The sequence below is a fragment of the Neopelma chrysocephalum genome, unplaced genomic scaffold (genome assembly GCF_003984885.1).
Source record: "Neopelma chrysocephalum unplaced genomic scaffold, ASM398488v2 Primary Assembly neopelma1_180, whole genome shotgun sequence".
NCBI classification, from domain to species: Eukaryota; Metazoa; Chordata; class Aves; order Passeriformes; family Pipridae; genus Neopelma; species Neopelma chrysocephalum.
In genome coordinates this window covers 2,331,105-2,354,195 of record NW_020897842.1, presented here as the reverse complement: position 1 = coordinate 2,354,195, position 23,091 = coordinate 2,331,105, and the positions used below count along the sequence as shown (strand labels likewise).

Below are 23,091 nucleotides of genomic sequence, written 5' to 3'. Positions count from 1 at the left end.
CACACTTTGTATGGGGAAATTTTCTTTGTTTTTAATTTACAGCAGAAAGAATATAAAGCATTCAGAAAACATTTTCCATATTTTAAGGGCAATTCAAAACATTTTGCATGGTTCCAGCAGCTGAGTTCTTCAACAGATCCATTGATTCAGTGATGCTTTACATGCACGGTTACAAAAATAAAACTTACAAAAGAGAAGACATCTATACTAGTTTTACATGCAAGTCTTGGGGACCCCCCATTGGGCACCAGCTATTGTGTGGAACTGCCATAAGCGTGCAACCAGAGAGGGGGTTCATGTTATATTCTGTATTTCTTTCACACAGTATTACTGCTGTCGAATGTGTTTCACAAAGGAGCGGTTCCATTATCAGAAGACAGAAGATCTGGCTCCTGGCACTTGGGAATTTGAATTTTCCTAGAAAGCTGCACTTACTTATCTTCGGTGAAAATATAAGTTCCACAACCAAGAAGAGGGTTCGCAGAATCACTTCACTGCAGGGGAGTCCTCCTCCCTCCCCAGTGACACACTGAAGGGTTACGGCCCGACACAACAAAGCACTTGGGAGCTGTACGTGGCTTCAAGCATGCGGGGAGTTCTGCTGCGCCGCAGAACTGCCGGCATGGTTAACCCCAGTACAGGCTTAAACGTTTGGCTGAAGCAGGATCTAGATTAGTAGATACACCACCAGGCCCATGGATCTGGAAGAGTAATTTGAAATAGCTCTGTATATTACTGAATCATTTTCTGTAAAGACAAGGAGTTAAAACATTTCCACTGAGGTCACTACTCTTGTTAAGAACAGATCAATTCTATATTGTCACGTATTGGTTAATGGGTACAATATTTCACTTTCAAAATGTCAGAGTTCTTCCAGTACCAATACAGAGCATTTCCAATTCATTCTAAAGGAGATTCTTCAGTGTCTCCTGTTCTGTTTTCGTGTGAGAGGAAAATTTAATGGTTAAGGTTCCAATTGCAGACAGTAAATGGAGGCTACAAGGCTGCCCACAGGCACAGCGTGAGTGCCAGGCCATTCGTTTTGCCTTTTTCCCTTTTTTAGAATTGAATCAGGTCATAAAGCAGCAGTTCAGAAATGTACAAGAGAATTCTGATAATGAGCTATAGCACATCTACTATAATTCAATGCTGGCAGTGAAAGGAAGTAATTAAAAACAGGTACAATTATAGAAAAGGCACCAAGAGCACTGACCCCAGTTTTTTTGCCACAATCTTTGTTTTTACTCTTCTTGTAAAGACACCAGTTTCAAAGCTTCTTATATGTGAATATTTTTTGGCTTCACAACAAGCCCTGCGTTTAAACATTGCAGTTGGTGGCCGGGATCAAGCAAGAACAACTATTCTGAAACTAACAATCTCAGATTTACACAAGTCCATTCAGAAATTTTAAACTGCCACAAGTGAGACAAACAGACAGGAGCAGTTTCTGATCTCAGATACATGTACGTGACCCACAGTAACGACACGGACTTCAGGAGTTTCTTCCCTTACATTCCTATGTAATGAAGATCAGAACCTGGTTCCCATTGTTCAGAATCTGTGACAATTTTAAATTAGTAGTTCAATTTAAAAAAAATCTAATTTCTTTGGCTCCTCACTATGTGGAAATAGCAATATACCATGACACCCCTACAAGATCAGTTTGCATCTTTTTTTTAAGTTTTACTTAATTTTTTTAAATTTTTTGTGCAATTTTTATTACATTTTCTGACTTCCAGCAGGAGATATGAAAATGTGAAACATATTTTCTACTTTTGTACTATTTATTTATTTATTTTTTTCATTTTATGTTCATTCTAAGTGTTCTTTATTGGAGTGAGTGTATGGTGTTAAGCTAGATACGGTTTTTGTACTCTTATGATTATCTGCTTTGCAAAAGTAACTTAATTTTCTTAAGCAATATTAGCATTCACATTACTTGGCACCATTGGCAAAAAAAAAAAAAAAGAAAGAAAGGAAAAAAAAGATGGGGGGGAAAAAAAAAGCAAGGAATATATAAATTAAACCCAACTGAACCAAACTCCTGGTAGCCAAAATCAAATGTAAACATATCCTTTTTTTCTTTTTTTTTTTTTAAAGTAATGTTGCTCTGCCTTTTTTTCCTAAGTCTAAATACAGTAGCTCTTTTTTGCCATTTAGTCATGCTTTAGCAAAAATGTTCTTCTAAAGAACATTTAAAATAAAGTTTCTTATAGTGAAATAAAGTTTTTGTTTCATTTTACAGACCATAGCCACTAATGCTTTGCTTTGTTCATTTCTTTTTCTTGAGTTCATGCACATATCTCTTTGTTTTAATATATACAATATGTACAAACAATACATCCACACTCTTCTGGTTCATTCAGACAAAACTATACAAATAATAATTTTATCTTGCCAAGTTATTGACCCTTTGTGAATAAAATATTTAGTAATTAATCAATATATTCCCTTTCAAATATTTTTTTCTCATTTTCCATTTCTACCTTCTATATATACAGAAAACTGCCCAGATTTCGATGAAGTAGCCAAAATAAGAAATTTACTGGCCAGAATGCAGCACCACTGATCTTTAGGTGGCATAAAATGTCCAGGCAACATATGTACGTGACTCTGCAAAATGACAAGAGGTTTGACATAAGAGAAAAAGCTACATGTTTTACAAATTATTTAAGAACTTAATTAAAACAATAGTACATGAAGGTAAGGCTAGAAAATAAAGTGCTGAATATGAGAGAAAGTACATGACAGTTGATATGTTTGCAGGTTCTAGTAAAAATACCAAAAAAAGTGTTTAAAACTTGCTGAAGCTGCTCTCTCCATTCTCATGCATTACCCGTGTCTCTCACACACCAACCCCTTCTGTAAGTTCCCACAGGATGTATTAAAAACCTGCAGATTTAAAAAGTTGCATTAAGTGTGCTGTAGAGGTTTAAATAAAACACAAAAGACAGGAGTGCGAAGGAAATGAGGATGCATGGACCCAATAAAGATGTACTGATCTAAGCCCCTCCACTGAGACTCTCAAAGCTTCAGTTTCTTGGAGATGACTGACAGGTGCAGGAACAGCATTCTTGTGTTGCTTGTGCATTCCCACCTTTTCTGAACAATATTTTTGGTATAATATTTGTACAGTTCCACATGTTGTTTAATACAGCCCTATATGAAAAGGATAATTAATCGCTTCTTCCTTCCTTCTCGGAGAATGAAGCAACTCACAATTTCTTCCTGGTGTCTTTTGTTTTCCCAACGATCCAACAGAAGATTGAGTTCCAAGATGTCTTGCTGAACAAATTAAAAGTTGTCCATGAAAGTGCAAATGCAATGACCAAAACATTACTGTTAAAATCCTGCAGCTGGTATTTCCAGAACTGCAGTGGGTATTTTTGTTGTTGTTGCATGTCTCTGCTAAAAACAGAAAATGAAAACAGTCTGAAAAGCAATGTCACATTGCTACGGGATGCTGCTGCGTATCTTCAAGTTCCTTGGCCTTTTTCAATTCTTTCACTCTGAAAAAACAAAGAGGAGCTATGTAATACTTATATTGCAAATCTCTTGAAGACACAGAACAATCAAAAGGACTCCTCAGTCCAGCTTCCCGTGCAGAAGAGCCAGCTCTCAGAGAAATGACAGGAGGGTAACACCTTCCTGACACCATAACAGTTGGAAGTGCAAGAATGGGCCACGAGAGATCTGAGACAAACCCATTTGGAGACATATCCCTAGTTCCAGCTACTGGTTTTCCCCAGTATTTGCAACTACAGCTGGGCTTTGTTCTGGTGTTGGCCTATCTAACTGCTTGGGGTTTTCTGGACTGCTGTTCACTAACTGACCCTGCAGCTGCTCTTATTTGTCATGGCAAAGGGGCTGTTCAGTGCTGACCTCTTTTCTCCACACAGTGCTGAGGCAGTGACAGCCTGATGTCATGGCCAGTACAGGGGGACAGAATCAGTCCATCCTACTTGGAAAGGAAGCTTGGTGTTGATACAGAATCTCACATAAGAAAGTGTTTATATGCAAGCAGAAGAATTGGTAGGGGTGTGAGAAAAGGTGTTTCACACGTATTCCAGCTGCTGGGGGCTGTATTTTCTAGCATGTTGTTGGGAGTAGATTTGTGTGTTTTCCCAGCCAGCAGTGCAGGATGTTGGATGCTGTGTGCTGAGGGTGATGAACCTACAGCATGGAAGAGTCACCCTGGTGCCTGGTGCCCCCATTCAGAACTCTTTAAAATGCATGTGATACATCACCTCCTCTAACACTTGTCAGCATAAGAACTAAGCCATCGCTGAAAGATGGAAGACTTAAAAGCTAAATTAAAAGAATGAAGAGGAGGGAATCCTTTTAACCCCGTTACATGAAACAGAACTCTGTACTGGTGCTGGGGCAGCAGCAATCCTCTCCTCAGACTTAACCTGGCTGTCAGTGCAGGCTCCCTGCAAAGGAGCCAGACCAAATCCAGGGGGACTCCCCATGCTGTCCCTAAACCACAAGGCAGCTGGCTGTGCTTGGGGCTGGCTCTGCCTCTGCTTGCAGGGAGCTCCTCTGCAGTACGAGCCCTTTGCCATTTGCCTCCATGTGTCTTCCCTCTGCTCCTGCAAGGGGAGGACCCCTGCAATAGGAGCAGAACACAGCACAAAAAAAAGGTGATTTAGCTAAGCATGTACATGCTCAAGTGCTCAAGTGCTGTTGCAAAATCTTGGAAGGATAAATAGCAAAGGTATGGTACAAAAAATTGTGTCAGAGATGCAAGTCTGTGTAACGGAAACCAGCTACAAGTGAGTGAATTTAACAATAAATAAATGCATGTTGGGAGAGCCAATCAGCAGCAGTGAGAGTTTGTAGCTACTGTATGTAGACTTATACCCACACATCCACTTTTGGCTGGCACCAGCTTGCTAATACAAGGATACAATGAAGGCTATGAATTGATCTTTATAAATACACCTCCATTTCACCATTTTATTTATTCATTTTTTTGCATGTACTATTACTCATAACCACAGTCAAAAGGGAGCTGGCTGCTTTTACTTCTGTTTTAGCTGACTCAAAGCTCTAGCACTCAAAGGCATTCTCAGTATTTGTTAAAAGCGGCCAACAGGGGTCAAACCACACTAACCCATATGCAGGTAAGACCTTCACTAAATACCTCAACTCCAGTGACCTGTTGGAGAATATCATGCATGGAAAGACAGAGGCTGTGCTAGTCCAAATGCGCACACTGTTTTGAGAGTCTGAAGGCCACTGCTGAAGGGGCCCCAGCACTCCTGAAATCTGAGCCTCCGTACTGCTCCCCCAGGAGCCAAGCAGTGCTCTCACCCCCAGGCTGAGGAAGGGGCAAGGCAGCCACCAGCATCGGGGGTTCTCAATTCCTACTTAGACACTGCTATGCTGAGCCCAAATGCCTACTACAACTTCACAGAGGTATCTTCTACAAGAAGATTTTGGGTCTACACAAACCGGTGTCTAAAAGACCCTGTTGATATCAAGGGAGTGGAGGCTTCAGCACTGCACAGAAGGCAGCAGCAAGTCTCTACTCAGGCTGACAACCTGACTTCTACCTGAGTTCATTGGGGTTCTACCTGCTGTGTATGGCCAGATCACCTTTTCAGTACAGGAAACAGAGGAGGGCTGGTACAATGAACTGAAAATACTCACAAATTACAAACTACCCATCTTCAGCATATTTGGTTTTCTTTTCTTACAGCAGAAAAGCAGCCTCTCCCTTGAATTTATTGCTAATACTTCTATTGCTCTGCTGCTTAGCAGCAGGAGGCGTGCCAAGATCTGTGGTACTATGCTAGAAAACGTGGTGTACCTCTTGGCACTGGACAACTTTTAAGGCTTAGATTAACTACGTTCAAGATATCATCAATTAATGCACGATTTGCAGTGCAACTTCCAAGTGTTGTCTGTTGCACTTCAGTACTGTAACGTAAAATTAACCTGTTATTACAGATCTCTCACTGAGAACATGCACATTAAATAAGCTGGTGGCTCTTTCACTGAGACATGCTATTCCTTACTTTGGCACTTTACATGCAAGGGCTACACTAACAAAGCACTTTTGCTGGAAGAATGCATGACATGCTTTGCTGCAAACTTCAACCTACAGCATGCAGTATCTGTACTGGTGCAGACCTATTGCATCTGTTTGCCTGGAACATACATGCCAACAGAAGGTAATTACTGCAGCAGTCAGCCTTAGCACAGGACCTTAAAGATCATCTAGTCCAAACCCCCCTGCCATGGCCAGGCACACCTTCCACTAGACCAGGTTGCTCAAGGCCTTATCCAACCTGGCCTTGAACACTTCTAGGGATGGGGCTTCTACAACCTCCTTGGGCAACCTGTTCCAGTGTCTCATCACCCTCACAGTAAAAACTTTCCTCCTGATATCTAACCTAAATTTACCCTCTTTCAATTTGTACCCATTACTCCTTGTCCTGTCACTCCAGTCCCTGATGAAGGGTCCCTCTCTGACTTCCCTGTAGCCCCTTAAGATACTGGAAGGCTGCTTTGAGGTCTCCACACAATCTTTTCTTCTCCAGGCTGAAGAGACCCAACTTTCTCAGTCTGTCTTCATAGGGGAGGTGCTACTGTCCTCTGGTCAACTTCACGGCATCCTCCGGACTTGCTCCAGCAGTTCCATGTCCTTCTTACATTGGGAACACCAGAACTGTGCTCCAAGTGGGGTATCACAAGAGCAGAGTAGAGGGGGAGAATCCCCTCCTTTGACCTGCTGGCCCCACTCCTTTTGATGCAGCCCAGGACACAGCTGATTTCTGGGCTGTGAGTGCACACCGCCAGCTCATGGTGAGTTTTTCATCACCCATCGCCCCCAAGTCCTTCTCTGCTGGGCTGCTCTCAAACCATTCTACATCCCACCTGTAGGTGTGTCTGGGATTGCAATGACCCAGGTGTACACCTTGCACTTTGCTTTGTTGAACCTCCTGAGGTTTTCATAGGCCCACCTCTCAAGCCTGTCAAGGTCCCTCTGGATGGCCCACCCCTTCCTTCCTGTGACTGCAGCACACACACAGCTCGGTGTTGTCAGTGAGGATGCCCTCAATGCCACTGTCAATGTCGCTGACAAAGCTCTTGAACAGGATCAGCCCCAACACTGACCCCTGAGGGACCCCAGTGTCTCCACATGGACAATGAGCCATTGACCACAACTCTGAGTGCAGCCATCCAGCCAGTTCTTTATTCACCAAGTGGTCCATCCATCAAATCCATGTCTCTTCAATTTAGAGACCACGATGTCATGCAGGACAATGTCCAATGCTTTGCATTTGTAACACTTTCCTTGGTCAAGTGCAATTTACATGGTTGCAGGTGCAATGATAATTACTGCTTAAAAACACAAGCACATACCAGTACCAAATTTCCCTACAGTAATGGTTCAGACTCTCAAATTTGCTGTGGGTACATTACTGAAAAATGCTATTTAGTATGCAATGGCTTAAAACAAACCCTACATTCCACAGCATTTATACACTTAAGCTTCAAGATGATGACCATCCCAAGATAGCACATTTTTTTAATTAACTAATCTCTGTGTTCAACATATGTAATGGTGCATGTGTCACACTGCTCACGGGAGTGCAGGTAGGTACTGTGAGTCCTCTACTGATTACAACACTGCCCGCTAGGTACAAAGACTCTGCAGCTGCCAGTCTCTACTCCTCACTCCGGAGCTGGCACTGGGAGGCCAGGGAAGTTCTCCCTTCTCCTGACAGCTGGCACAGGGCAGCCCTGCTCACTGCAGACTCTGCAGCAGGCACAGCCAGAGTGAACTGAAGTACCTCCAAATGCTACCAAAAATGGAGCCAACCTATGGCCAGAGTGACACTGGAGAAGCACTGAGGTGCTGTTGTGAACACATTGCTGCTTCCTCAAACCATGCTAAACAGGAGGTGTCAGAACCATGCATCAAGGACCAAGATAATCCGTTCACTTCCTCTGAAAGGCTTTGTCAAGAGAACCTAAAACTAATTGCCTTCAACCAATTAATTCTTTCTTGGATAGTCTGTACTGCAGCCTTTCCTGCATCTTAGAAGTTCTTTCACTACTCACTGAACTCTTCTTCTCCGAGTTCCTTACTCATTGGGACTTTGATTTGGTTACAACAATATAAAGTGCCAGTAGAGGGGCTGGTATTTCTTCTTCATTAAGTCTCAGTGTAATAAATTCTCTAAATTTTCAACTGCAGTTAAAAAATACAGTTTGACCAGGGAAGAATTTTGGACAAATAGAACCCTTGAGATTAGAAACCCTCTGAGTAAGTGCTGCCAGGAGAGATTTTATGTGAATAACATAGCATTGCTTTCAAGCTAGAAGGCAATCTTCTTTGGTTCACATTTTTCCACTCTTAAATTGAGGCAGAGGAAGAGGACTAAAGTGTAGCATTTGCAGTTACAAGCAATAATAAACTGCTCTAAGAAACAGAATACTACTGGGATTTACAGAATGGAACAGCAGAATGGATGTTCTTAGACAAGATGTTTCAATCCAGTTTGGTAGACTTGCAGTGAGACTTTTTTTTTTTAAACAATAAAGAAAATGAGAGCACCGAGAGAAAGTGATAGCAGCAGGTCAGGTGCTGTTAGATGGTGTGCAAACCTCTCCAGGAGTCTACAAGCACCAGCACGCTAGCTTGGATCACTTCTGGGAGTGCCTCGAGCTGTCTGGGACGGGAGGTGAGGGCAGCTCAAGTGAGGCACAGCTGCAAGCAGAGCACCCCAGAATGGGAAACAGGCTCTAGCTGCTGCAGGTCTCCAAACAAGAAGCACCATCCTGCACCAGCAGCTCTGAAACGATGCACAAAACTGCAAGGACCATAACTTTGGTTTTGCACTGATCAAGCCTTGAACATAAAACTCCTCAAATAACATTTTCTCTAGACCATAAGTGCCTCTAAGGTACAAAGTCATTCCCTCAGCAAGTGCTGAAGAGCAGATAGAAGGAAAAAGCATGTGCAATAGAGATGACCACTGATAAGGTGTCTGAAATAACAGCTGTGGTGCTGACACACAGAAAGGGAAGAGAAGATGACTTCAAACATGAGCTTTGAACCCTGACTGTCAGGAGCTGTGTCCTAGTTCCCAGATCGCTCCAGCCAGACAAAGCTTCTGCCCTTGGCACTGTGGTACTTACTCGGACACCATGAAGGAGGTTGCATCGGTACGTGCTGAAGCAATGTAGAAAGCAACAGACCCAGCAAGTGGCAGCTTCTCTCCCCCTCCCCAGTCCTGTACGGGGTGTCAGCAAATGAACCAGGCCTACTTAGAAAAAGTCACAGCAAACGATGGCTTCATGGGTAAAGCGTCACACAAAGCTGCTTCATCAGACTTACTCCATAACGCCCAGCCAAGGAAATGCTGAATGAGTCTGAATGCTGAAGATCAGTATATAGGATGGGGTGCAAGAGCCAGAGAAGGCTGGCTGGTGAGTTACCTGTTGCTCTGAGAGCTGAAATGGCCTGTGGGACATTTAAGAAAAGGGAGCTCTTGCCTTTTCCCAGATACCTCATTTAGGCAGCAAAACAAAAAAGACAGAAAGGCCCAATAAGAAGGACACCCCAGAGCACACGGTCTGCAATTTAACACGCACATTTGAGCTCCAAATACATTCAGCCCCTGCAAGAGGTAAATGAAAAAAGAAATTATTTTGAAAACTTTCGTTGCCAGTAGTGACGCACATCCCAGTACAACATTTTCGCATATTGTCCTGAACTCAAACAAAAGGGACTTCCCAATCCCTCAGAATTTTCCCCCATTCTCAGTCTTACTAAGAGATGTAAGAATCCAGGCACTCCAATGCACAGCATGGATCAAAACCACACAAAAAATACAAGTCCTAGATGCACAGGGGTAGCAAAATGTTTGTTGCTAAAATGCCAAAAAAGGGAAGAGTATGCAGAGAACAACAAAACATAGTAGATGTTGTTTATTCAGGTATGAAATGAAGCTGTACTTACCAGAGAACTGACTCCAGGTTTCACATGCACACTCCCCCAAACTGGAGAGCAGCATTTAATCTAACCATGAGAATGTGGTGGGGGGTAAGGGGATCTATTCGTACATGAAAGATGCTGTGAGTGAATACAGTTTTTATTACTCATGATCACATGTAACAAGTGCACTTGTTTGGCCCCAGAGAGGAGAGAAGTTTTCCCATAGGCAGAAAGGGATTGACCGGCCAATTGATATGAAAAGCCTTGCTCCCCGTGATCAGCTTCAGATCCCCCTCTGCCAAGGCTGTGGCAGAGAGGGTCACACTTCAAGTAGCCGTGCAATTTGTTCATCTCTATATCTGGACTAGGAGCAAAGCTCTCCTTCGCAGGAGGCTATAGCAGATGGTTTGACCAATGAGCAGGCAAACATTTGTGTAGCGGGGCACTGCAAGTAGCTGAAATCTCTCCCCTGAAGCATCTGTCCTTGAGATGAAAACTATTACTTAAAGGCAACAGCAACTGGATGGGGTTTTTTCCCCTAGAAGGTATTTTAATTTCTATTGCAGAAAGATATCAAGTTTTGTCTCACAAGAGTTGGCCAGTAAAATCTCCTGCCTCTCCCTCTTTGCTGATCCTGGTGTACTGTAACCCAAATAAATCCAGAAAAAATAATCAAATCAATTTGAAAAGGTTTTAAAACTGAAACACAGAAGCAAATGCTGCCATCATTTATCTGCACAACAGCATGTGTACAGAATACATCCAATTTGTGTATTACAGACAGACACGTTTGCAGGCATTCCCTCGGCACAGGGGGCTGTGATGTGTCAGCCTGTGCACATCAGAAGGCCCAGGAATACTTGTCTTGTGGGTGTGCATGCCAGCAGCACACGCACACAGGTTGTTATCAGAACGCAAAGAATCATTTGCTGTAACAGATTTCCTTCAGCAGAACAGCAGCCAATACATTTTGTGATAGCTCACAGTTTACTTTTTCCAGACAAGCAGAGAGCTCCCTCATTTCCCCACCAATCCCACATCACTGGCCATTCCAGGCAAAACCTTCAAATGCTACCAAACTTCCAGAATCTGCTTCCTGATAATTTCTCATATGTTACATACACAAAGCTTTAAGTGCAACAGCTGTTTCTCCTGCAATGCTGACAATGCCATGCAGCCCCTGCAGAGCCTCGGGGCACGTCTGGGCCTTTGCCCCCATTTCCTCCAATTCTTACTTCATTTGTTGTTAGTAAAGAACTCAAATTTAATTTGTAAAAAAAAGTGAGGATATGCAACAAAAAATGGTAGCATAAACATCATAGTTTGGAAACAAATGTTATTAGCTGCTGCTTCTTTGTTGGGCTCAATAGAGTTAAACAAATAATGATGTCTCCAGCAGGCTTAAGCCCAATTCATACTCTCACTCTTGAGTCTTGAAAATGATCTCTGCAATTCAAAGTCAGCAAAACTCCATGATGAACAATTTGTTTTTCTTTTCTGAATGTTACATGGAAGCAGGAGTCCAGGCCATCCCTCCCTCTGCCTCCCCTCCCTTGCTGAAAACAGGAATAATAAGCATACAAATGATGGTATTTCTGATGGCAGTTTTTGACAAAAATCCTGCTGCCCTAACAACCTCTAAAGGGAGATGGAACAGAGCAGCCTGCTGACAATGGAGGCATGTGCCTTGACAGCCAGGCCGTTCCCTGCTCGTACAGGGGCTGTGACCTGCCACGGAAATGCTCCCACCTATTCCCACCCTCCTGTGAGGGAGGGGAGCAAACCAGCCCCTAACGTGACTAAGCACACGGGTGAGTGGACTCTCTTCATGCTGAGAACAAGACTCCCAACAGAAGCTCTCTTGGCACTTACTGTAACACAGTTACAGCATCTCCATTTCAAGTTTGTTTTCCTTCCCATTGGAGGAGTGGATTAATACATGAGAGAAGCAGCTGTCAAAAAGCTGGCCCAGTTGCCAAAAAGGCAACCAGATGTGTAACTTACCCAAGACCAACTTCTAGAAGATAAGCATTGGTGCTTAACCACCTTTGGCAGTAAAAAGCAACGTGAGGAGCATTTCCATCTGGCTCAGGCAGAAACAAATACTCATCTAGAGTAGGCTGCACCTGAACTGCAGCTTCCTACGCTCTAGCCTGAATGCTGCCACAGTCCATGACAACAGGCATCGGGACTCACTGAGTGTGTGTGAGTGCAGACCTGTCAAGTTCCAACATCTACTAACAGCCATTTTGGATACTGAAAAAATATCCCACCGACAACGCCGTCTAAGCATGCCCATGATGAATATACATGTCCTTTTTCACAAATTCATGCATTGATAACATCTACTGCAGAGCTCTGTCCTGTTACAAAAGCAGCAGTGTTAGTCGTTGCAGTAGGGTTAGTTTGTACAGGATTCTTTTATATAATTAATGGAGGTGAAACTTAACTGGCATATCTCGGCTGCAGCCCCATGCAAGCAAGCAGAAAGCAAATATATTTAAAATGGAAGAGAGGAACTGGCTAGCAGGCAGCTACACTCACCCTTTTGTACAGCCTATGGTCCACCAGTGGGCTTCAGAGTGCAAAACAATACCAAAGAGCCATTAGACACACATGGCAACAACCGTATCTTACCCAGAGCTTCACTTCAGGGAGGAGGAGACAGCACTTCTGCTTGCCTGGAGAGAAAGAACCCTTCCCACTCCTGCCTATGGGACTCCTCTTTACCAGGGAAGAGCAGTCCTGTGTGTAGTTTTTTAGGGCAGAAAGTTATAAGCAAGTAGAATAAATGCAACACTGTCATCCCCATGGCATTTCTACCTGCATCCTGCCTCCCCTTGCAGCAATCATCTGTTTTCTATCTCATTCCAAATGCTACTCCACAGAAACCACTGCAGATCATAATCACAGCCAAGCAATGGTCTAGGTATCCCTCAGAAGAGTAAAAGTTTCCTACAAATCAGAGAAAGAACAGGAAATAGGAGACTACCTTCCCAGTGAAAGATGTACCATATGTGGGTTTGGCCCAGCAAATCCAAACCCACTTCAGAGCTCCCAGATTTCCTTGCAGCTCTAGATGTGTCATATCTGGGGATCACCAAATAGGTGGAGTCTTCCCAAAACCACTAAATACACAAAGCCCTGGTTCTGCCTCACACAGGGCAGTGTGCCTGGAGGCAGATCAGCTTACAGGACAAGTAAGGCTGGAAGTTAGTCAAGTGCCAGCTGATAGGTTCAGGCACCATGGGAGGATGGGTAAAGCTCTCCTGGGAGGCCAGGAAGTTTCTGTTTCCCTTTCTCAACAAAACAACACTTCTGTGACAAGTCATGTTGCTACCATGTTATGGTTGATGCATGTTTTTCACCAGATTTTTGAAAATATGACAATAGATGGATAAATATGGGGTTTTTTTGTTCAAAGTTAAAGGGAGAAGATACATGTCTGACGGTCAGAATGACTGCTGCTGATGAATGACCCCTCTTGCCTCTGTGACACCTGAGAATAATCAGCTACCAGACCATCAGTGTCTTCTCTAAGAACATATTCAACCAAAACTGACACTTCTTTTCTGATTTTCATCAACATCTATGCATCCACTACTGAGAGCTCCAATAATGCAGAACCTCTCTCATTAACTCTCTCAAACACCTGAAATATCTTCTGGTCAGACAACAAATGTCGAGTTCAGGAGACAAATCCTCAAGGTGATCGGAATCACGTTTGTGTTATTTGAGCCTTTGTGCCAAAAAGTTACTAAGCAAAACAGAACAAGGTGACCATTTCAGCTGTTCTGAATATGAGCGGAGAACGAGTTCTCAGAATTGGTTTAAAGGAGACTTTGATCAATTTTAACAGGAAGAAAACCTACCAACCAGATGGTTGCCAGAGAAATGCCTGAGTAAATCTCACCTAAAGGCTACAGAATAAGCTCTTGAGAGTAATTTTTTGGCCTACCAACAGAATCTTCTCATGGACAAAAACCTAGGTTAAACTGTTCAATTTTCTTTTTAAGGCTGAATTTCTGAACTTCAAGAATTTACTGCCTTCTCACTTAGCTCACTATCCTTACAACAGACCACAAGTGGCTTTTACAGCCTCTTCCCTCAGCTCTATCAACTGACAGAAATCTGCTACAAGATTCTATTTCTTTGATGTTCCTGTGCATGCTCTCTTTTCTCTCACTCCCTCAGATTTTTAAAAAATATCTGTCTTGTACTGACAAGGCACTGCTGTTTAACAAATGGCTCTATAGTGCCATTTTTATGCTACAGAGGATTAACTAACATTAGATACTAGTAGTTATGGCTCACCCCTGGATGTTCAGGAGCTTGGATGGTTGAGGTGTTTCTTTCTGGAGACGGGGCCTTTCTTAATTTCTTATTTACAGCAGCAGTGTGCTAATTTTGGAAAAAAAAGTGTTTAAACTTCGTGGCAATTAATAGTATTAGTTACAATAACACAGTTTTAAACTCCCATGATTGCTTGGAGAAAGTATGTGACCACAAATGTGTGATCATTTCTACTTTAGAAGGAAAGGCAAGGGTGTTTTGAAACACAGCTAACATCTTCAGTGGAAATAAGTCACTTTTTCCTTTTGTTGCATCCTAGCCATGAACCACGGACGAATTCCCAAGTAACCACAACCACTACCAAAGTGCCCCTGGACATGGACAGGACTGCACTGCTGCAGGAACTCAAGCACTGTGCAGTGTGACATAAGCCAGGGAGAGCCTAAGGACAATGAATCCCTCCTGCTCCTGAATTCCTGTCTGTAACTACTCAAGAGCTAAACCCATCCTGCAGAGATGCCCAGCAGCAGCGACCATGCTGCTAGAGAGAACAGACTGACCCCAGGCAAAGGGAGGGGTCTTGCCTCCAAAATTCAGTGGTGCACATGAGCAGGGTCTCACTCTACAAAGGCAACAGGAGACATTGAGAAAGAGAAAGGCAATGAGCTGAAGTCAAGAACTGCTGGAATCATGGGCAATTTAAACCTGGGAGAGTCTATGTTACTCAACAGTTGGAGTCTTAACTGAGCCCAGCTGAAGTCCATGGCACATCCTGGATGCCGGTGGGAATGCCTGGGATATTCTCTGGGCCTGTGTGTGAGTTGGCTGCATGGATGGAAATCTGGCATGTAGCTTCCCCAGGGACTGCCTGGATCTCAAGCAGATCTGAGAGGATACAGAAGTTCTGAGCCTCTGTCTGCTTCAGCAGGACATGCTGCACAACAAACACATCTTTTGGTCTCTTCCATATGCCCTGCCAAAAACAAGAAGCCACTTGTGCTTCCTGACCAATAACTGGCTGTTTCAAGTGCATTTGGAAATGGCTTGAGAACTACAAAACCCTCTTTCTTGTCCACATGTTTCTTCCCATAAGATGTCCTTCAACAGCATGAGCCACACTGACCTCCTGCCGACTGCAGCTCTGAAATCCTGCAATAAGGACCAAGTTTGTTTCTAAAATCAAGTCTATCATATGCCTCTCTGAGAGCTCTCCTTACTCAAACGACACTGGGCTGAACTAAACATGCTTCAAAATGCATCAGGTCTGACCAGCTCCTGAGTGGATGAAATGCACGGGTAGTGAGAATGGAGGGAGCAGGGTCAGACACCTTGGAATTCACCTTTGTCTAGGCAAAGTTCTGGTTTGCAACCTGATAACATAGGGGATCCTTTCAGCTAAAAACCAAACCAAACACCCTGCTCGTAGCAGAGTACTGGTATGGCAGAGCTGGCTGCCACAGGGAGCACTCTGGCAAGCCCACACATGTTCCCACACTGGCAGGAGATGGTTCATCTTCATGTCTGTGTCTGTACTCTCGGCTCACTGCAGTGTGTGTGGAGTGGCTGACGTGAACTAACTCGCCTGCTGCTCTGCTGGCACATTCCATCTATCCACATCAGAAAGAATGTACACTTGAGGAGAGCCAACCAGATGATCCTGTGGCCAAACTAAAGGCATTTCTAGCACACATCAAATATTGTCACATTTTGCACTTTCCCATATACCATGAATGCTTTGTGCAGCACTTACAAGCTGCTGCTATGATTTAACAAGCTTTTTTTTAGACTTCCTCAAGTCCAGCTTTTAAAATCACACAACCTGGGCTGCTGTACCATATCAGCAAGGGAGCTGAACACAATTCTCTTCCAGCAACAGTCCTTAGTTAGAGTTTAATTTTTAACAATGTATCTTGGAAGCAGCTCAGCTTTGTTCTTTGCTTAGAAGATCTGTAGCAAGCTGATTCTATCATACTTTACATTGCACTCATTGTGGACACACTTGAATATGGTCACATTGGAAGGGCAGATACCAAAAGACAGTGTCATACCTGTGGCGGCAGCGTCGTAAAAACCGCATAATCTTGCGAGCAGCTTGATCCTGCTTCTTGGTAAGCAGACTGCTTCTAAACACAAAAAACCCCAACACTGAAGTGCAGGCAAAACTGGGGAGAATACTACTAAATGCAAGAATAATTATCCTATGAATCACAGTCCTTTTCCCACTAGCCTTTATCTGTAAATAACAGCACAGCCCTGAAGAGTGTAAAAACAACATATAAAGATTCCAATAGCATCCACCATCCCAGCAGCTCACCTGAGTTTCTGTTGCACAATGGTGGCTGCCCGACGGTTTTGCTTCCTCTTCCCACATTCTTTGTAGCTGCGATAGTACTGCTGGATCAGCATCGCAGCTCGTCGGCTCTGCTGGAATTTTTTCTGCTCATAATAACTTCGGAATTTGCTCTGGATAAGAATGGCAGCTTGCGTCATCTTTTTATAAAGTGCATACTACAACAGAAACAAAGAGAAGCTGAGGCATTCCAGTTAAGATGCAGGCTCCTACACTGAAAGACTCTTGAGCCACCAAGACATGATGAGAAGCAAACGAGTATTCACTGACTGGGAGTTGTACGAGAAAATGGTGACAGCAAACTGGAACAACTGTAAGACCAGGGGCAGAACTTCATTTGCATCAAGAAAGCAATCACCTGTTTTGGTGCTGCTGAAATAGTCTGATGAGATTCATACACTCATAGAATAGTTTGGATTGGAAGGAACCTTTAAAGATCATCTAGTCCAACTCCCCAACATCTTCAAGTAGATCATGTTGCTCAGAGCCCCATCCAGCCTGACCTTGAATGTTTCCAGGGAGGGGGCATCTACATCTCTGGGCAACCCGTGCCAGTAATTCACTGCCCTCATCCTGAAAACTTTCTTCCTTGTATTTAGTCTGATCTACCCTCTTTCAGTTTAAAGTATCACTTTAGTATCACTTGTCCTATTGCAACAGGCCCTACTAAAAAGTCTGTTCCCATCTTTTTTAAAAGGCCCCTTCAAGTATTTAAAGGCCACAGTGAGGTCTCCCTGGAGCCTTTTCTTCTCCAGGCTGACCAGCCCCAACTCTCTCAGTTTGTCTCTAGAACAGAGGGGCTCCAGCTCTCTGAGGTGTCATTTTATACCTTGCTAGCAGAGGCTCTACTTGTCCATGCTAATGACCAGATCCAAGTGCATTTATGAACAACTTTGGAACAAGTGGAGCTGAGCTGTGTTTGAAATGCAGCAGGTCTGTATTAGAGCACTGACTGCACTCAGAGGAATTGCTTTTCCCTTGCATACAGGAATGGCATTACAGAGCACGGGATGCTCAGTTCTAGGCAGCTCTTGTTGTAAAAACTCATAACAACAGTAGCAAAATATGCCCAATTAAGTGACTGTAAGGATAAAGCAGTTTGAGTGACTATTCCAAAATGCTAACAAATTAAGTAAGACCAAAATATACTTTTTTGTTTCTTAATTTTAAAATACCTTTTAAACAAATTACTTTTGTAAGAACCAAATTTGCTGTTTATAAGTGTATTCCACGTTCCTAGGACAATTCACTTTAAAACAGCTCATTTTCTGCTTCTCTCCAACAGCACAATACTGCAAAAGTTTTGATTGCTCATATATCCATTTAAATCCAAGCATTTCAAATGGAGTAATTCTAACTTAAAAAAACCCAAACAACCCAAACAAACCCCCAAACCCACAACAGCTAATTACAGCAAGTCTAATACTGAGCCTAAGTCACAGGCAAAACTAAATCTCATTAGAATTCCTTAACCACCATCCACTGAACTCACAAATTTGCATGAGCAGCCACAGACATCCCAAATTCCACCTAGCACTGTAATATTTCTAGGCCTGTGAGTCCAAATAAAGCAGGCACAAACTCTTAAAAAGAAAATCTTCTTTATTCTACATCCTCTTCCTTTCACAGCATGCAAGGAGATGATGGCTGAACAGAAACCATATGCATTCATGCATATTTTTAAGTCCTTTTTAAGATGGAGATGTAGAATAATGTATAGAAGTTGCACTCATACCACTGAACTAACACTATAACAGAGGCTTTCAGTGTTTGCTGATCTTATCTGATAAGTTTTAATACTTTCAAAACGTATATGTCTGTAGTTCCTGGATATTTTATCAGCTTTGGCTTCTGCTCACTTCATCAGATATATGAGACAGAAATAGCAGCTACTGTCCTGTACAGGGTAATGTCTTAACACATCTCAATATTTTACTATCTATTGGGACAAAAACCCCAAAAAGCAAACAAACAACCCTCCCAACACCACTCCAAAGCAAAAAAACCCCCTTCAATATCATCACAGGCCACCATTTACCAAATTTCACTTTTTGGAATTGAAGCAGTCATAAGGAGCAGTTATATTTTGTCATTATTAATTTCTATTTTTTTTTCCCTTTCTTTTCTTTTTAACATTTTTAACAAAATGGATCAGATTGTGGTTTTCAATTTGCTGTTTTAAAGAAGTCCACTCATGGGCTGGTCATGGTTTTCCTTCAAATTTTTAGCCCAGATGGGACTTTTGTGGCTGAGTTACAAACCCCTGAACAGAAGGGTTCAAACACAAACCTGTGATGTGAACTGTGACTATTCCAATCTAGTCACAAGCCTGTGCTGATCTCTGCTGTGCAGTAACAAAGCAGAGGAATAAGGCATGTGAAAGAGAAATCAGCAGTCACTGGATAGACCAGACCCCAATATGTTTGCATTCGGCTTTAAGACCTGCTCAGCTGATTAGCTGCCCCCTCTCCTCCTCTTGTTCCCTGTGGTGGGAAGAGGATCAGTGGAGATCCGTGAACGGGAAAGCCTCAGCAAGCACAGTGTCCCAGAGAGTTCAACTCACTTGTGCTGCCAGAACAGCCTGATACAAAACTGTGGGGCAGGAGGAAGCTGTGGATGGAATATTACTCCAAGGACACATGCTCTCCAGGAGAAGCATGCCTTGCCTCCGGGTAGCCCTGAGAAAAGCTCAGTTGATTCTAGAATCTGATGAGAGCAAGATGTTGCACAGCTGGAAAACCCATCTTTACAGCAGAAAATTATTGACTGGGAACAATTTAAGACTGGCATCAACAGCTGTGCCTCCAGCATGAGTAGCTACATACTGAGATGTTGGTCTTAGGAATTCAGGACACGGGTATTTCAAAGATGAATGGTCAACATACTTTGGCAGGCAAGCAGAACACAGAGGACAGGCTGCACGGGTGGGCTAAATGCTCTCTGCTCCCCCAGTGCCAAGGCAAAGGTCACCAAGTGATGGCTGATCAGAAGCAGCAAAGGAAAGCCTGTCCTCAGGAAACTGGCTGCAAACCCCTCCCTGACCTCAGCCCATCACTGCTCATGGGAGCTGATACCCTGTGGCACAGAAGTCCCTACACATCTCCTACAAGGTCTGGTTTGTCAGTGATTTCTCAACCACAGGCATTTATTAGTGGATACTATTAAAACATTTCTCCAAACGCCAGGTTCTCCTGGTTTATACTGAATGTGAAAGTGACCCACGGGGAATTGTTTCCAAAATACTGTTTGTATTTGTATTACCTTCAAGGCTATCCAAGTAAGCTTGGGGAGAAACAGAAAAATACATAGTTAATGTTAGTTCTGCAAATAAAGAATGAAAAAAACAAAACAAAAAAACCCAAATAATCTTCTTTCAAAAAGAAGCGATTCCAGGATCCAAGACAAAGCATTTTGTCAAGCAGTTTTTGAAAGGAATTAAGCTTCCCTATTACAGGAAACATCACTCCAGAATGAAAGCCATGTGATGGGTTGGATGTGAATTATGATGCAGTCACCTAACACTAAAAAGACTTCCCAAATAAATACTTTTATGAGGTTGTAAAAGAGCACAGGCATCTTGCCTCTCACTTTATGTAACATGCTGCCAAGCATCAAACAGATGGTGTCTGGCAGGGTAAAGGGCAAAGCGGGATGTGGGCTCTAGTCCCCACAAATAACAACTAAAAAAACCCGAATCAACAAAAAACCCAACCAAAAATCAAAAAGGAAAAGCATCTTCTTTTTCTGGGGTTGAGAACTCAGCCCGAAAACATGTCTCCAACTAGTGTGTGGAGAACAGTCTCAATCCTGGAAAAACTTGCATTTAGCTATGACACGTGATTTCCCACAGTTTAAAAGTTTAGTATGTGCAAAATAAAACAACCTGGTTTTCATCTTTGCCTTTATCAAAGGCAAAACCAACTTCAATTTCACAATGAAATTTGGCAAGCAGCTAGTCAGAGAATAGTCTCCTCAGGTTGTAGCATGCATAAAGGCCAGTAGGGAATAATACATCACTGCACTCCATCTCATAGCAAAAATGCAGGCATTATCACAAACAAAATAATTTCAAGGATTCCCTCCAAAATTAAGATGCAGAACATGAATTTTCTTCCCTTTTCAAGTTTGCCTGAGCAGGGGATTTCACTATTGCATGCTGAAAAGCATACCAGAGGAACAGTGGGATAATTTCCATTACAAAGGGCTGCGTTCATGGCACTTACATGTGCTTAATAAAATTTCACTTCCTTGATTACCTGTTTGTACTTTCGGTAGCAACGCTGAATAACAGCAGCAGCCACCTCTTGCTGTTCCCGGAGAGGACGACCCTGTGTGGAGAAGGAAAGGAGCAGTAAGTACTCAGAGTGCATCAAAACCCAGGACAGACGATGTGACTCTCAGCTGCTTGCAGGGCAAACCTCTCCCCTGAGTGCTACCTGGTCTGACTCAGGCCTAGGCATTTCCTGGAAATGTCTCTACTGTCAGCTCATGTAAGGAACAAACCCTCAAAATGCATCTTTACACCAAGCAGGTGATTACCCAGAACCTCTGGGGTACATTTTGAGGATATGCTTTGTGAGCCCTGCTCTGGCACAGCGGGTGTGCCATGGCATGGCATGCTCTCCCCAGGACGGTACCTGCTGAGCAAACAAGCAAATGCCAGAAGCATCGAAAAGGTTATGACAGAAATGGTATTTTTATCCCAGGAATGGGTACTACCCACATTTTGCTTTGTAACAAGGAAGACACTGGACATTTGGGCCACATACCTTGTATTTCCTGAACACTGTCTGGACGAGTTTGGCAGCTTCATAGAGTTCTCTCTGCTCATGATCAGACAGAGTTAACTGTGCAAACTCATTTTCTACCTTCTCGCTGGTGGACGCACTCAGAAATTCGGACCAGTCTGCTGCCGAGGGAAGGCTGGGTTTCTCAAAAGCTATTTCACTGATTGGTGAGCCTGCAGGGCTCAAGCTGGTGTTCGAAGAAGGGGTCAGGGGTTCACTATACAGACTTCTGAAATACCAATCACAGTGGGAATTACTAGCTTACAAAGCATCCTGGCTGGTATCACAGATAAGGACAACAACATTTCTGAGTTCAAGACAGAAGTTTATGCTCCCCTCCCTCTCTCCAAGCAACACCCCACACCCCTGAGCCTGCCTGTACTACACTGCACTGCACAGACGTGGCACTGGAGTGAATCTCCTGTTCCATGAATTTGTAGCTGTGTTGCCTGAGCACAGGAGTGTGACTGGACTTGGAAGACCAGCACTGAGTCTCGGTGAGAACTGGCATCTGCAGGCTGAAGAGTCAGTACCTACTGCTCAGCACTCACACCACGCCAAAACCCAGAGCAACCTCACAGCTCCCACTGACCTGATCTGTGCAGCACTCGGCAAGTGATCGACATCAGCAAGGTAACTGGCCAGCCAGCTCATGGTGGTGCTCATGGCAGCACTGTCTGTTCTCTCCACCAGCAGTGATTCCATTGGCACAAAATTCTCCCGCTTGATCCTGTCAGGCGTAGCTTCAATAATGTGCTCTGCAAGTGTCATCATGTTCACCTGTCAAGGGGGAAAGGAGAGCAAACTTTTGCTGCCTGGTAGAAGGTGCCTTGTGCTTCCACGTTACAGCCCAGCTTTAGACAGAATGCCCCATCTTCCCCAAACCTGTGGAAGATGGAGTCTACAGTCTGTCTCAGCACTGAGGAGAAATTCATTAACCAGTGCTCACTTGGTTTTCTGTCTCTTCAGACAAAGCACTGCAGGGTTTTATATTGCCCAGACTCCTTTTATTTTCTTTATGGGGAGCCCACAAGAGATCTGGTGAAAGGTTAATGTCTCTAGGTCCTTACTTTATGCTACTGACAGCTGTCACTGGTATCTTGTTTCCAAAGGAAAAGTGATCTCACCACTCTTTTACTGAGATGTGCAGTAGAGCATGACACAACCATAAAGGCACATCAAGAGAATTTAAAAACCTTGGGACAACACATCGTCAGGAATCCTTCTAAATGATATCCTTCAGCCCACCAAGGTTCACAGAATTCTTAATACCAAGAACAGAAAACAGTTCTTGTTTTGCAATGATATGCTTCATCCGTGTTATACCAGCCAGAGGAGAACATTCGGAGATGCTAAGGCAGCACAGGTAAGGCTGTGCTCCCATTACTCTTTTTGCTCAGACAACCACAGTATCTTTCTTCCAGTGATGACTACTTGTATATCTCTCCTGCTTCTCTTGTACTTTTACTTCCTCTGTTCCATACCTAGTGTGATTCTTCCTTCCTCAAACCCATTGTCTCTCCCCTTCTCCACTCTTACCTCCTTGCCCTCTAAAGTGCAGTGGTTTCATCTGCAACCACAGCACTACCCCTCTCAGATCTTCTTGTCTTTGTAGGGACTGCTGCTCAGTTCCCAAAGGACTATGGGGCCACCTTAGTCTCATGTACTGCTGTGAGCAGGAGGTTCTGCTTTTTTCCTTTTTCCTT

At 43.4% G+C, this 23,091-nt stretch overlaps 1 protein-coding gene across 15 annotated transcripts in view; it reads right to left on the bottom strand.

Annotated features, from left to right (window-relative positions):
* Window positions 1-1,731: 1,731 nt before the first annotated feature.
* The window catches only part of CAMTA1 (calmodulin binding transcription activator 1), a 223,384-nt gene continuing 202,024 nt past the window's right edge, over window positions 1,732-23,091 (bottom strand). For 5 of the 15 annotated variants that reach the window (XM_027702177.1, XM_027702188.1, XM_027702189.1 and 2 more), the window contains 9 exons: window positions 21,978-22,165; window positions 21,368-21,614; window positions 20,855-20,926; window positions 19,860-19,880; window positions 16,563-16,756; window positions 16,297-16,371; window positions 12,500-12,530; window positions 9,457-9,638; window positions 1,732-3,509 (listed from right to left, as the gene is read on the bottom strand). In XM_027702177.1, the coding sequence (XP_027557978.1) occupies window positions 3,446-3,509; window positions 9,457-9,638; window positions 12,500-12,530; window positions 16,297-16,371; window positions 16,563-16,756; window positions 19,860-19,880; window positions 20,855-20,926; window positions 21,368-21,614; window positions 21,978-22,165 (1,074 nt within the window). In that variant the 3' untranslated portion in view covers window positions 1,732-3,445. The remainder of the gene's footprint in view (window positions 3,510-9,456; window positions 9,639-12,499; window positions 12,531-16,296; window positions 16,372-16,562; window positions 16,757-19,859; window positions 19,881-20,854; window positions 20,927-21,367; window positions 21,615-21,977; window positions 22,166-23,091) is intronic. The other 10 variants (XM_027702176.1, XM_027702180.1, XM_027702184.1 and 7 more) reach the window with 6 other exon arrangements.